The 15062-nt window shown below is 38.2% G+C and overlaps 2 protein-coding genes and 2 long non-coding RNA genes across 5 annotated transcripts in view; 1 reads left to right on the plus strand and 3 right to left on the minus strand.

Annotated features, from left to right (window-relative positions):
* The window catches only part of Kank (kank), a 34242-nt gene that overhangs the window by 5318 nt on the left and 13862 nt on the right, over positions 1-15062 (plus strand). The window contains exons 1-2 of one of the 2 annotated variants that reach the window (XM_015173923.3): positions 10114-10462; positions 12766-12809. In XM_015173923.3, coding sequence (XP_015029409.1) covers positions 10323-10462; positions 12766-12809 — 184 coding nt within the window. In that variant the 5' untranslated portion in view covers positions 10114-10322. Of the gene's footprint in view, positions 1-10113; positions 10463-12765; positions 12810-15062 lie in introns of those variants that run through there. The other variant, XM_032436907.2, reaches the window with a different exon arrangement.
* LOC116651095 (uncharacterized) lies at positions 4676-5060 on the minus strand. The gene is made up of 2 exons (XR_004304118.2): positions 4895-5060; positions 4676-4828 (listed from the first exon to the last, which is right to left on the minus strand). It is a non-coding gene; the product is annotated as an uncharacterized lncRNA (long non-coding RNA).
* LOC26530804 (sarcotoxin-1A) lies at positions 5809-6239 on the minus strand. The gene is made up of 3 exons (XM_015174762.2): positions 6116-6239; positions 6010-6051; positions 5809-5941 (listed from the first exon to the last, which is right to left on the minus strand). The coding sequence occupies exons 1-3, from the start codon at positions 6212-6214 to the stop codon at positions 5906-5908; spliced, it is 177 nt and encodes a 58-aa protein (XP_015030248.1). The 5' UTR covers positions 6215-6239; the 3' UTR covers positions 5809-5905.
* Positions 6246-10049, minus strand: LOC138911322 (uncharacterized). The gene is made up of 3 exons (XR_011416849.1): positions 9937-10049; positions 6417-7038; positions 6246-6332 (listed from the first exon to the last, which is right to left on the minus strand). It is a non-coding gene; the product is annotated as an uncharacterized lncRNA (long non-coding RNA).

A 15062-nucleotide genomic window follows, 5' to 3' on the forward strand; every position in this document is an offset into this window, starting at 1 on the left:
GCTGCGTATGCATGCTCAGTAAGCCAATACCAAATTGGTAAAAGTTAATTCAAGACATTTCGTTTATAAGATACCATTTTATTTCTTTAAAATACAATAATATCACGTTCAACGCAAGAGCCGTATAAGGCGATGCGTTTATGGTTATTGAGTATCATGTGTCTCAGAGCTTATCTAAATGCACACGTTTTTCTAATCAATTAACTGAAATCTGAGGCAAGTTGCAACGCACTGTGCGGTTTTCTAATATCCCAGCCAAGTTCCACAAAAAAAGCGAGGCAACAACAAAAGCCAAAGTTGCGCGAGTCGTGTCAAAAAATTGCTTTGTATTTTATTATATTTTTTCTTTGATTTTTTTTTGTTGTTGCTGCATTGTTTGAGCGATTTGTTTGAATTTCGCCGACCGGCGACGATTGGAAACTTGGGGAGATGTCTCGCCAGTGCATGGCTCCAATGGGCTACGGAGTCCGGAGGTTGGGCAACCAGCTCTAACTCTGTGTGGCTCGGCTCGGCTTGGCATTTTATCCAGTCACGCTGCAAGTTATTTGCGTCGTGCTCAAGAAGTGCTCTGTTCTCTGTTATTATGCCAGCCGGTTCCATCATCAGTGCCATCGTGAGGAATAACGCTTGCCTTTGCAGTTTTGGCCCTGGTAACCGGAGCTTTCATTGTGATTTATGCAGTTGGCAACAGAAACTGTTGCGGTGGCCCTAACAAACGGGTACTTTGGGCTAGTTAAGTTGTTTGCCCAACTATTTGTTTGGTTTGAGCAATAATAATGAAAAAGCAATGAATAATAACAATGAAATCTATTGGGAAAAATTATGACAGTTACAGGTTCATGGTCTAATGACCTTTCCCTAATATACATGTTTGATCTTATTTATTTATTAAGCTATTCATCTTCTGCTCTTTGATGAACAATTTTTGTATTGTTACTGATCAAAATCAAGCGATTGCCATTAGAGAATAAGGCACATAATAAGCGTCACTGATCGCTTTGCAGCACTGGCATAGAGTGTTGCAAAATCGACTTTTCACTTAATTTTTTTTGCGCATTTCTGGCTGATTTAGTTTTGTATGCTTATAAGATATGATATCCATAATGGTTTAACTCGATGCTGCACTTGTTGAATTTTGATATGTTGTGGGAAAGTTGTTAAATGGGTTCCCAATTATTCGTGGAGCTTGCACATTTTTGTGGCAACAGCTGCGGCTGCAGAATCGTCAGAACATGCCAAAATTCATGCATAAATATTGATTGACAGCTGACAATCTCATTTCGTATGCAGCAGCTGTTTGAGATTGTGGTTTTCGGAACGTCCCCCTCCAACGTTGGCTGCCAGCAATTTGCAAGTAATTCAAGTCGAGTTTTGGATGAATGAAATCAGCGCAGCCCGTTGCCGGCAGCCTTGGAGACAACTTCCGTTGTTTGACAGCGAGTGAGTGCCAATTGTGAGAGCCAACTTGTTGACTGTTTGTCTATTGTGTCGGATATGTCGGCATCGTACGCCCGGCTTCAGCTTAATGTCCAATTTAATTTGTACACTTCAGCGTTGCCACATTGAAGGTTGTGGCCCATTGTCGTGAAATTTTGCTCAATGTAATGAGCACTCGTAATCATAATGGCATAATTATAATGCCTGGAGGGCAATTGAAATTTGCAGGCGTGATTTCAAGTGTTGAACCAAAAATTACTTCATTTCGCTTGTGGCACTTGTGGCTTTTATGTCTTGCGGTCAAGTGGCTGATGATGATTATGTTCGAAGTGTTTGCATGCACTTTAAAGCTATAGAGGTACTAGATTTTAAAGAAGTATCTATTGCGGTGCCATTAAATTATTATTAAGTTAAGAGCCAAAACTTTTAAAAAAGGTTGTAGTCTATAACAATACCGAGCTACGAAGTTTCCTTTTTTTTTCGAAAACGAACCGAAGCGTAAACCAAGCCCAAAAACACAAAGCGAGCAACATTAAATAAAAAACTAAATGGTTTTCTATAAATTTAAAAAAATATTATACCTCAAACTATTTAACTTATTGGGACCACAGGCCGAACCACTATTTTCATAGTATTTGCAGCCCTGGCAGAGTAAGCAAAACCCAGCTGGTGATATTATTCAGTAATCCCTTTGTCCTACGCCTCTGCCCCAAACAGGTTTCGGGCTTACTGTGAAATGTCAACAGCGTTCTACGTGTTCACAACTCATTATTTACACTCCACATAGTTGCTATTTTTGGGCTATCGAATTTCAGTTTTGTGTTTTGTTCTCACTGGCTCGTTTGCATATGACACAAATACGATTTCGAAATTCCACAACAGCAAAACAAAATTATGTTTCCTATGACCAAAGCCGACTGGCGTTTAAAATGTTTACTAGTTGTCACCATCTCGAGCCGATTCGTTTGGCCTCCAAATATTTGCATACATATTCGGCCTTTAGAAACGTTCCACCTGCTCAACAAGCCTGGCTTAGGTGAAGCTGGCAATTGCGCAGCAGCACAAAACACAAAATCAATTTGAACTCGGAAATCGTTAGAGTATTTATTTTGTATTTTTGCATTTTTTGCGGTACTGTTTATGCACTCACGACTGGCACATAAAAAATGACCAGAAATAATGAAAAGGAAACAAAAAGTAGTTTTGCATTAGACGTCATCGGCTGCGGCCTTTCAAATGAATTTTTGCGACTTACTTTCACCGACGTGCATTCGAAATTTGGAATTCAATTACGAAACTCAATACGCCCAGGTCTTAAAAGTCGCTTCAACTTATCGCTGGCGGGCAATCAATGCAAAGAGCGTAAATGTTTATTAATTGGCGGCAACGGGCAAAGCAAAATGCAAGTTTGCCAAGCGGCCAGACTCGACTCAGGGTTACCCAGCACTTAAAAAATAACCAACTCAAAATATTAAGACTTACAGTTATGTTCCTGTTGCAGTTGATGTATCCTATGTAAAAAAACAATATGAGCCTTATGGTCATTGCCTCCATTGCCACCATGACATACTTAGTATCGATACTTCCGCAGTCGCTATCAGAAATTTAAATGTGAAGTATCTGTAAATTTAGCATCTGGAATTTTATCTATAGATGTACAGAACGTTTTCTAGTAATATCACTCAATCAGGCATGAAAAGGATTGATACTGCACTCTCTGATTTATTAACTTGGCATTTGATTGTAAATGTAAAAAGCATTGTATTTTTTAGAAAATATTAAAAAGCGATCGATATTTTTAGAGGATGTTATATATTCAAAAGCCTGACTTACAGATACCCTGTTACTTGCTCTTAATCTACTTCAGACTATCGGGCATATTTATACTTATTTTGGTCGGAGCTTACATTGTTTAATTGTTACGTTCAGCTTAAGAATATGTGTCATATGTTACCAATTTTATGGAAACCAGGTACAATAAACAAAAAGAAGAATGAAATGAGTAAGAGGACGGCAGGGGAGGGCAGGTATATACGATGTGTTCGCCTAATAAAGCGGCGCGTCATCGCATCACTCGCATTGACATATGTAAATTGCGTATACGCCCCGTGACTTAAAATGCCAGCCAAATGTCGACTCAGTGTAACAGCATTTACCTAAGCTTCATTGTGATTGTTGTTACTTATGAGTTTTAGTTGTTGCTGTTGCCTGCGATCACCGTCTACTTAGCGGCTGTCCAGTGGAAAATGTTTGAACAGTGATGCAATGAGCGGACTTGTCTCTGATTTACAGTCCAGATACGTGCGATCGAAATGGCAGCCGATCGCTCATTGCGATAATTGACAAATAGCGAGCTCAGCTGGCAAATCTGTGCGACTGTGGGTGGCCAGGTCAGGCGATGATCATGGCAAAGATGATAAAGCTCCGAGTTGCTCACCTTTGCTAGCCAGTCACTCGGCCAGCGCCTTGCTTAACTGCCGATTGCAATCAACTTGAAAACTATATTTATGCATCTGCTATGCCCTCCCCCTGACTTGGTCTCCTGGGCTGGCATCGCTGCGAGTATATCATAATTTACGACTCGAGCAGCGGCGGCAGGCGGCGGCGTCAGGCTTCAAGCTTCAGCGCACGCGTGCATTCTGTTTTCGATTATGCGCCTCATGGCATTTGGCAGTCATAAGTTTGCGGCTCGGTCGCCGGCCTTGATGGCAGCCGCCTTTGGCGTTTGTATCTTGTGCTTGCATCTTGTATCTTGTATCGCGCTGGCCGCCGTTTGCTGACCACATGGGGCGGCAGCAGGAAATTTGTTAGCCTGTCATAAACTGCGCCGAAACGTATAAATTATGACTGCAACGGGCCGCGACTAGCCGCTTATCGATATGCAAAAAACTAAAAAGGAAAAAAAACCTATGTGTTGGGCGAAAGTGTCGAACGATGTTCTAGGAAACATTTTCAGCATCAGCCCAGCGGCCAAAACAATTTCTTTTAATTAATTTACAACAGCCAAGTGAGCTGCTCCGCCGTCTAGACGAAACTCGACAGCCCAAAATACTTCACACGCCAACGCTCGAACCGTGTGACAGGTGCTGATTGAAATGACCCCAAAAAGCGAGACGTCACTTCGAGTGGAAATGAAGATGGAGCTGCCTTTCACACTTAACGGCAAACTAGCATAAATACACGTGCACTCTTACGAGCCAGAGAATTCAAACAAATTTGATGCCAGTAAAACTTAGAGTGAAGTTGTCTATGTAAAAGAATTTCTTTTAAAGAGAAATTCCATTTTTTTTATTTAAATATCATTTGGTTTACAATTCAATGCATTTAAGACTGACACGTTCACTAACTTATCTTATGAGAATAAGTCTTTAATTGCGTCAATTATGTCTTCCTATAATAAACAAGTGTTCATAAAGTTGATTTTGATATACTTCATCTATGTTTAGTGCAAACTTACAAATGTATCTTTTATGCTGTCCCACAAATTAGCCTTGGCCACATCCACATTGACTGCCAAAATGACGGCAATTAACACTAATATATTGTAATTCATATTGAGTTTGCGTATTTCTTGAATCTAGAGATGATGCAGATGCTACTAGAATTAGACGACTGCTGGGTTATCTGGCCTGTGTATAAATAAATAGCTTAACAGCCGCAACGATGCTGATAAGACATAATTTGCCAAAAATAAGAAAGAATTGTTTTTTCCGACCGGCCGAAATTTGAATACCCTTGCAATAAATTTAAGTACATTTTCAAACAAACCTTAACAGGTTTATGCAATTGAATATGTACTACAAATGAGTGGATCTTTGCATAGTCTTATAAATATAGTGCTAAAAGGACTTGTATCTTGTGGTTATATATAATCAGCTTGTCAAACTCCCTAATAGGCGCTGGTAGGGTATACAAGTGAGGCCAATCAGTCATGAAAGCAACACTTGCTCAAAGATTTTATACCCTGTAACTTCAGATTTGGAATTTGTACCTTAAATACTTTTAGCCTCAATAATATCTTATAAGTGTAATGACAAATTTCATTATTAAATATAAAAAGTTTATTGTATGTGGTGCGGTTTTGGCAATGCAGGGTATTAAATAGCTTGTATATCTTAAATTGACTGCAGCTTTCGTGACTTCTATTTTTATAAGCACAAAGCAAAGTACACATCAGCAATTGCTCAAAATGTTTTTCATATATGACTTTAATCAGCTTAATAAGTTGTTTCCATTCGAAGAAAACAGATTTGTTAAGTTGGGCATTTTCGACTATAGAAATACTTCATACTTACTTTTAAAAGAGTTTTTATAAAAACATATATTTATCTATGAATTCATTTAAAGAAAAACGTTAACAAAATCTTTATCTTTTCAATCAAACGTGTTCCTATGAGCACTTCACATCTTTTTAATTTTCAGTAATATCTATTGAAGTTTATATTTTTTGATAACAATGAAGCAAATGTTATTGCTGGTATAAAAATTGATTGTTCATATTTTCCTAAAAAGATATTAAAAAAGTTATTCAGCATATATAATTTAATGTCGTAGTCTATATATATGACTTACAACAGCTCTGCCCATTTCTTCGACTTCTTTGCCAGCCTTTTCCTAAAAGGTTAACATGTACAATTTTTTTCATAAATTTATTAATTTTATGTTATATTTTACTTACCACTTCTGCGCCAATATCATCTATCCAATTAGCACGCGATTGGTCCATAAAAATGGCCAAGACCAAAGCTATTACGATTAACATATGGAAGAAATTCATCTTAGCTTCTGTTGCAAGCAAATAACTGAAATGATAAGTATACAATTACTGACCCAAGTATAGATTAGCTTGGATTTTTCCCAATAGCATTTGCGCAAATGTGTAGACAGTAAACTTTCTATGTGGTAAATATAGAAATGCGAATTATTTATTTAACTATAGCCCTAATCAATAATATTTCAAGATGGATTTTATGGCTTACAAGTTTTCTGGCTTTATCTTTGTCTTTTATAAAAGATGCAGCCGCGGTTGAATTTTGAAAATTATTTATTTATAGATTTGCTTGATTTAAAATAACCGCGGCCTTTCCCCAAGTATTATGTGAGTAATCAAGTAGCCCAGCAGTTTCATAATCTATAAAAATATCAATTTTTCGAACAGAATGTCAGAGCTATAGGTATAGATGCCTGTCATTAACTTATCCTATTACAAGTTTGTATTTTAAGAACTTGACTCGACATCAATTTTCTAAGAACAACCTGACTTTGCCAAATTTCTAACCGTATTATTATGAGCTTGGTGCCTATATATATTTTATTTAGATAGCTGAGAATGAGTTTTAGCTCCATCGAATTTATCATCAACTGTCCAAGTTATGAAAAGTAGATTTCTCTCGCCCGCATTTTTCATTCAAGAGCGGTAAATTTCGCGATTAATCTTGTATCGATCTAACTTTTATTTAGTAGTTAAACGAGAAACTGCAATAAAGCGGACATTAACTTGCCACTTGACAACTTTATTAAAGCCCCACCTCACTTACTACCAAAACAGTAGTTCAACACTCTGCGGGGCCTCTTTGAAGAAAACATTTACAGCTCCAGAGCCTGTAAAATTTAAGTAGAAAAAAATAAAAAATGACATATGCTATAAAAACGGATCCACGCCGGCGGTCAAGCAGGCACATAAAAAATTAAAAACAAAAAATAAATGAGTTCCCGCCAAGGCGGTTACAATTTAAACAATACAAAATTACATTATCTACAACACATCAATAAAACATTTGGCTGAATTTCATTGAGTCGAAGTCGAGAGCTGCGGAGCTGGCGAATCGAGAATCGAGAGGCCTCAGGCACCGGCAGCTATCGTAGAAAAAATCGATTGGGTGTGACGCATAAATAATTGCAGCCATTTATTTAAACATTTATTGCGGGGCCCGCAATGAGATTTCCATGTGCAGAACTGTCTAACGCATAATTAAAAGCCGTGAAATCCGCAGGCAAAACTTGTTTATGAAATCATAGATACCAAAAATACGATACGAGAATGCGAATTATAACCGGCTCAGTTAACGCTCGGAATCGCGTTTGTATAAGTTGCCAATAAGTCGAAGCTAATTTGTATCTACGCCTCGGCCTCGAGGGTCGCGACAATTAATAAGCGACCGAATTCACTGCCACATTCATGGAGCATGAAATTTTGTTGTTAGCTCATTAACAGTTCGTTCGGGCAACCAACTAAAATTTCAAGCATTTTAATCTATTCAGGCGTGCTTCCATGGCACGCATTTACATAAATTAATAAACTAAAGGCATAAATCAATATGCAAGTGACCAAAACACATGCCTCTAATAATACTTTTAATACAATTTTATGCCTCTAATACTTCGACTAGTTAAAGTTCAATACACGCAGCGCTGATACGCGGCCTGACATGGAAATCCACAATAGGCTATCGCTTATAAGGCGGCAATTGTGTAAATAGCCAGCCATAATGAGCCATTCATAATTTCTGTTACAGGCAAACATTTCATTTACTTTACAATTGAAATAAACATTTTTATTAGCTGACGCTTTGTCAACTAATACAGACACACAGACACGCGCACACTTTGGAACTATATAATTTAAATTCTACGAAAGATGACTTTATCAACAATAGTTTTGTCAGAAGCAAGTTGTCTTAGTCTTCGTTTTTAGATGCTGTGTTAAGACTAATGATTAAAAAATATACGTAAAAATCTGAATACGATTGGATATGTTAAAATGATTAATAGTTATAATAATAGCTAGTTATTGGTAATTTTAGATAACTAAAATATAGCGCTTGCATCAAAGGTCTTCAGCTTTATAAGTATTTGCTCAGTATTTTTTATATTAGCGCATTTAAACTTCAAAATGCAATCAAGTAAAATTGATAATTTTTTTTTTAAAATATGTAATATACTCTTGCAAAAGAAGCTAGAATATTGCAAGGGCAAATAACAGATAATTATTCTTGCTGTTTCATAAATATTTGGGTTCTTCACTCATTGACAGTTTATTTGAAAGTATAAGGAATTTGAACATGCAATATTTTAAATTCGTATTAAACGAATGGAATGCATTTGATTGGGCATCGTGTAAACTTCAATTGTTCTCTTCATTTTGTTATTTCTACGCGGTCTTGTAGTGCATGCACTGACAGACGGCATGACATGCAGCTTGACGCACTGCAATGATTTGAAGTGTTTAGGAGTTATCTTATCGCAGGCAGTCAATGTGCGTTTGTGTGTGTGTGTGTGACAAACTGTGTCTTTATATATACATGTAAATATACACTTGTAGAGGGTAATATAATTTTGTCACGAACTGTGCATGGAGTCCCTTCAACCAGTATATATATATATCTCCGTCTGGTCTTGTCTTGTTTTTGTTAGCTGTTTATATGTCGGAGCCAGCCGGATCAGTACTATATCATGTAGCTACCATAGGAATAGCGGGTTGAGAAGTAGCTTCTTGTTTCACTATTCTCCTGAAATTTTTACAAAATCCTACTGCTTTCCAAGCTATTTGCACAAAACTCAGCACCTACAAGCTATTCTTCGAAGAGAAAAGTGCCTGCTAGGGTATTAGCTATTCGGTGTGCCAAGATAGCTGTAGTTTCTCGTTTTGTTTTTTTTTAGTTTGTTTTTGGGACAACAATTGTATTTTGCTGTCGAGCTTGGTCCGGACGATGTTGGCGTCTATCGTTGTGTTTTGGTTGTTGCTGCATTTGCTGTTTGTTTACAAAGTGGGCGACTGCACTCGATTCTTGAAGCTTTATTTACTCGTAGAATATAAAAAATATAGGGGGAATATTTATGCAGACTCTGTTAATAAAAATTGAAATACCCTTAATTATATTGTAATATTATTTTCCAATTAATAGTTATTTTAAGTTTGACTTCGGGTCAGAAAAAGAACTCGGCATTGGCTGCAACATCAAAGCAGACCCCGCTCACCTCTCTAGAGCGACAGCCAGGCGACACCCTTTGGCTTCATCAATCATTTTTATAGGCATTCGAGGCGCAAAGAACTAACCATATTGACGCTTCTGTTTCTAGCATTTCAAATGAGTGCTCCTAATGTACTATATGCAAGTAGATACACGTAGGTATGTGTGAAAGATACACGCTCTCATAGATACTCGGCTAGCTGTAAGCGCTTATCGGGCATGACGTTTGTTTGGGTGTTTCAACAGGTTACGAAGCACGAGTCTTTCGAACTGTTGAACTGGTTTGCTGCTGCTTATATTTATTAATTAGCGTATCGATAACTCTTGCATGGTTGAGCCATGCTTTGAGCTGGCCAAAAAGCAAAAATAAGAGAGAAACAAAAATCAATTCATATTGTTCGTCTGGGTTAACAAAGTTCTGTCTTGCCGCTCTTTTGGCCGTCAACAAACAAAAAATAAATAAAAAAAAAGACAAATACATCGTAGCATTCACACACTCAGCCACAACAACACAAACACATACGCTTACAGGGCATAAAGTTCAGCGGCAACTCGTAAAGTTTTTCTCTGTTGGCTTTCAGTTCGATTCGAGCGATTTTCGAGCGCGGAACGTTTACGTTTGCTGTTCAACTAAAATCACTAAATAAACAATAAACTACAAAAGATTCGTTTTTGCGTGCTTAGTGAAGTGTGGCCCTGAGCTGAGTCAGCCGAAAGTGCAGCAAATGTAATGTGTTTCTCGTGCCCGAGTTCAGTCTGAGAGCTGCGGTGTCGCCATGGCGTGAAGTTTCGCTGCCAATCAAATTTAATTAATTAGAATTTCTACCATTTGTTACCAAAAATAGCGCATTGCCAATTAATTAGGCAGCGCCTAGTGCCAGCCGACATAGTCATTCGCAAAATTACGTATGCAGCATGAGTGTGTGTCTTGACAATATTGGAATCGGACTCAGTGGTCTACCCGGCGATTTGCTTTTATACGATGAGTCAAAGTTTGCCCAAAAGATAACGCACCTGACGCCCACGGAACAGGAAGCCGTTAAGCGTTTTTGGAGGTAAATGATAACTAGCCCAGCACTGCGCAGCGATCTCCACTGCGATAATGCCCAAATTAAGGCCGGAAAGTTAAATTAATTGGGCGCTGTTGCCGAGATTAAAGATCACTCGCCAGATACATTTGATATAGCTGTGTGGGGGTGGGTTAAAGGTGTGACTGTGAGTTCAAAATCGAGCTGCTAAAGTGCCAAAATATGGGAAACACAGCAAAGCGTTTATATATAAATCAAATGAAAAAGAATCTTAAGTTAATTGGGCAAAGATGATAATAGAAAACCTGTTAGTCAGCTTAAAGTATGATGCGAGAAGTTAAGAAAAATAATTTGCTTAGATATATTTCTCAGAAATCTGAAAATCTTTTAAATAAGCAATGCTAAAATATGTGAATGTTAAAAATATGTAAATGCTGATGTGTAAAATATATTTTATTACAGTTTTTAAATAAAAATGTGCTTCTAATCTTAAAAGTCAATAAACCGAAATGTATAGAGATAATAAATATACATTTTTCTAATGCAAGAAATAGTAAAATAATAAGAAAATTATCTAAATGAAAATCAGTAAAAGCTGTCAGTCAACATTTTTGTTCTGTATGCTAAAAGTTACACAGGCCTGAGAAAACGCGTGTAAAACGCTAACAAAACGCGACCAAATATTTGTTTTGCCATTGACAACTGTTCAAATAGAAGCTATCTATCTGATTTATAAATAAATCAATGAAGTGTTGGGCAAGGGACAGACAGCTGCTACATAGAATGCAGCAAAAATGCGCTGTGCAGTTGCGTAGATACTTAGGTGCGCGGATACAGATACCAAGATACTTTCGTATAGTTAGTTCCACACTTGCTTCTGGCAGCGCAGCAGGAAAATTATAATAAAATATATCAAGCTGTCAGCATTTTGAGTTTTGCCTGTGGCCCCCTTTGTTCCCATTGTTGTCATTGTTTTTGTTGTTGTAGCTGTTGTTGTTGTTGTTGCTGCTGTTGTCGTCGGTATTTTGAAACATCTTTGAAACTATGCGTGCCACAAAATCCACAATAATCTGTTTGCCATCCCATAAAGCACAAGGGGCTGCGACTATTTCACTTTCAGGCGATGCACTCATTAGTGAACTTAGCTCCCCCCTTTCGCTGTAGCCTGGCATTTAGAATATGTATGTATGTGTGTGTTTTCCTGGAAAATTGTACATGCGTGCCGCATTTTTCATTTTCATTTGTTTCTTCGCATTTGCAACGGAAGCTGCAATTATTTATAATTTGTTTTCGGTTTGGCCGAATCCTCGTCAACCTGATGCAATTAGCCCAAAAATGGCGCTGATGGGAAAAACTCTGTCAACGGGCCGTGCATTTTCATATCTTATTAAATTAATTGCCTGTCATGTTTTCCACGCTTACGGCTGCGGCAACAGTCCAAAACAGAACAACAATGTTGCCGATTTAAAATAAAATAAACAAATCATGTTGAAAGCCGTCTTGCGATTTGATGCCATATTTTTCATGTTGCGTTTATTTTTTCGATTTCAAAATTTATGTAAAATGAAAATTTATGCGTCAACTGATTTATGCGGTTTTCCGTATCGCATGCATGACAGAGCCACAGACCCGCCACCTCCCCCACATGTAATCAACGTGCCCCTCCATTCCCCTACCCATCACTGTCTGTCAAGTTGCATCCATGTGAAACGAGCGACGGCGTCGCTTATTTTTGGAGCGCAGACCAAATTAATATGTGTGTTTATGATTATGATACACGTATCATTATGCTTATACATAAATTTGTCTTTACATCTGAGCAGAGGGAATAACAACATTGACAAGAAATCGGTAAATTGTGGTGTTGGAAATATATATATATATATACATATATATATGGCACATATTTAGACAAAGTCTGTGCATTAGGTGTTTTTGTTAGCTCTGTTTTTTGGGGAGTTGCTTAGCTTAGTTGAGTTATGCAATATGCATTTTTTAACGAGCAAAGGATTTGGAATACACTTAGTTATACATCTGAGGTTCAGGCAACCCCCCATTTCCCACCGGAACCATACATTTCATAGTCGATTTTATACAATGCTGGAATTTTATTTTGTCTCGCAATTACACTCTTCTTTTGTTCATCTTGTCAGGACAATAATTTGTGACCAGATTAGCAGCACGGGGCAGTAGGAGTATCAACTCGTTTATATTGTAACTCGCATAACAAGATTTTTTCATTTAAACAGTAGCTATTTAAGCATTTGTTTAAAGATTTAAATGAGTTTTGCATATTTTTTAACCAAATTTTTTATTTTCTCCACTTACAGGTCGCTCGTTTTGCGAAGTCAACGCGCCTTCATTGAGGAAAATGGTACGTAGTGCCGCTTGGCGTAGGTTTTTTATTTAGCTATAAGATCGTGGCTTAAGCCCACGTGAGTGCCACTCTGCGGAATCGGATGTGGGTCAACTTTACGCCCGCACAGAGCTTCGAGTGGCGATGACGGCGTCGGTGACACCCACCCACCGGCAATAAGGCAATGTCTTTGGTCTGCGCCAATTTGTCACTGCGGCAGCGGCACTCAGATTAACAACAGTTGCAGTTGCCGTTGCCGTCGTCGTTGCCGTTGCAGTTGCATTTTCCGCAATCAACGCACTTTCCATTGTGCGGACACGTTGTAGTCAGCCCTATGCAAATGTCTTATGCTTTTGGCCGCGTCTGTTGCCGCCTACAGCCCCGGGCAATAATTGCAATTTCAAATATTTCGGGAATGAAAAAGCACATGTGGTTTTTAATGAAGCCTGAAAGCCAAACAGCCAAAAACCGGCTCAAATGTGTGGCTCAGATCGATATAGATAAAGACAGTTGATATGCAGTAATGTTTGGTTTTTGGCCAACTTATGACAGCGGATATGAGTTGACAGTTTTGGTCGTGGGCGTGGCTAGTTGTTGCTGGCGTTAATTGAGTCAATTAAACGTGAGATGTAAATGCCAACTGGGCACTAGCCAAGTCTGTGCCAAATTGGACTCATTAGCCACACGCAGTTCACAATATTTTTATTTTCTTCTTTTTTTGAATGCGTATACGCATAAAATTTATGACACGCGGCGAATCGTAATAAAAATAATAATAGCAACAACAACAAAAGGCCGTGCATTAATTGGGTAATCAAATGCATAGGGAAAAACCATAAATTGGCCCACTGCGTCGTTCCATGGGGAGCACTTTAAAGCAAATCAAAGCGAACAGAAAGGAAAACTGGGGAAAAGGGAACTGCAGCAATTATGCGAAAATAGCTTATACACTAACTACCTAAAAGTTTTTTTAACTTTACTATAACAGTTGGTAACTCGAGAAGCTATGTAGCGCTCCCACTATAGATGAATAAGGGTATATCTTAAGTTTCAGCTTTTCAATCTATTAGGTAAAAGCCAATTGTAATACAAAATTTATTAGTACGCTTATATTACTTTAAGGATGATAATATTATATTACTTTAAGGATGATAATAATAATATAATAATGTGATAATATAATAATCCCAAAAACTGTACTCCAAGAAGATTCAAGACTATAGTGATCATGGCACTCCTCCCATATAAGATAAATACCCATTTTTAATAAGTTCAGGGTATAGAAAAAGTACATTGAATGTATAGTAAATTAACAGAATTTTACATTATTAACGAACATACTTTCTATAAGAAAGTATAATCAATCAAAGAAGGTTTTGTTTTAGTTTCTATTAGTTGGCGTGTGTGTCGTGGCATGCAATTAGATTGAACAGCGACTGCACGTGTTTAGCATAATTAAGTTTTTGCATTTTACGGTAATTTGTTGTTGGGGTTTTTTTTTGCTGCTGTTGCACCGTTAGCTTCATTAGCTGCAGCTGCAACAACCGCCTACCCGATGCTGGCTCAGACACAACGGCAGCCCAGGTTCCTTCATATGAGGCTAAGTTGTATTATATATGTATTAGTCGGACAACCAGTTTTAATTTAAGTTTGTTTTTCGCTTCTCCCCATAAAGTCTGTCCGTCGAAATTCATTCACAAGCCGGCTTCATTTTGTATGCTGGGCAGCGTTTGCGCCTTCGTCTTCGCCAGAGCCGCCCACACAGAAAATTTAGTCATTACAACCGGACCACGCTGCCGATGATGATGATGATGTGGATTGCTTGGATTTTGGGTCTGTCTGGAGTACGTTTCGCTGTCACCATTAAGACTGCAAAATCGATCTCCGAGTTCCAGTCCGAGTCGGAGTCGAAGGCACAGTCTGAGTCTGTCTACGTGCTTGGCCAGAGTTGGGGCTTGCTCGTAATTTAGCTTTACTTGCAGCTCAGTTTGTTGCCTGTCCGCTGGGCTAATTTCTTAATTTTTATGTGCGTCGAGTGCGCGATTTATGTCATTGTACGAATAAATAGGCGCCTTTTATGGAGCGCGGTCTCGGCACTCGTGTAAATAAAGTTGTCCACGTTCCCAAAACTTGTTCACATGCGTAACTGAAAGGGCAGCGAGAAAAAAGTGAATTGACGTTGATTTTCAATTGCTTGCTGACTGTTAACTGAATCATCTTGCAATAATATACCTTGACTGCAATAATTGCTCTAAAATATGTGAAGCTAAG

This window comes from Drosophila virilis, chromosome 5, assembly GCF_030788295.1.
Source record: "Drosophila virilis strain 15010-1051.87 chromosome 5, Dvir_AGI_RSII-ME, whole genome shotgun sequence".
Taxonomy (NCBI): domain Eukaryota; kingdom Metazoa; phylum Arthropoda; class Insecta; order Diptera; family Drosophilidae; genus Drosophila; species Drosophila virilis.

Coding starts and splice junctions, on each gene's coding strand:
- LOC26530804 (XM_015174762.2), bottom strand. CDS start 6,214: ATGAATTTCTTCCATATGTTAATCGTAATAGCTTTGGTCTTGGCCATT. Junction 6,052..6,115: donor ATGATATTGGCGCAGAAGTG/GTAAGTAAAATA, acceptor TTAACCTTTTAG/GAAAAGGCTGGCAAAGAAGT. Junction 5,942..6,009: donor AAGAAATGGGCAGAGCTGTT/GTAAGTCATATA, acceptor ATATCTTTTTAG/GAAAATATGAACAATCAATT.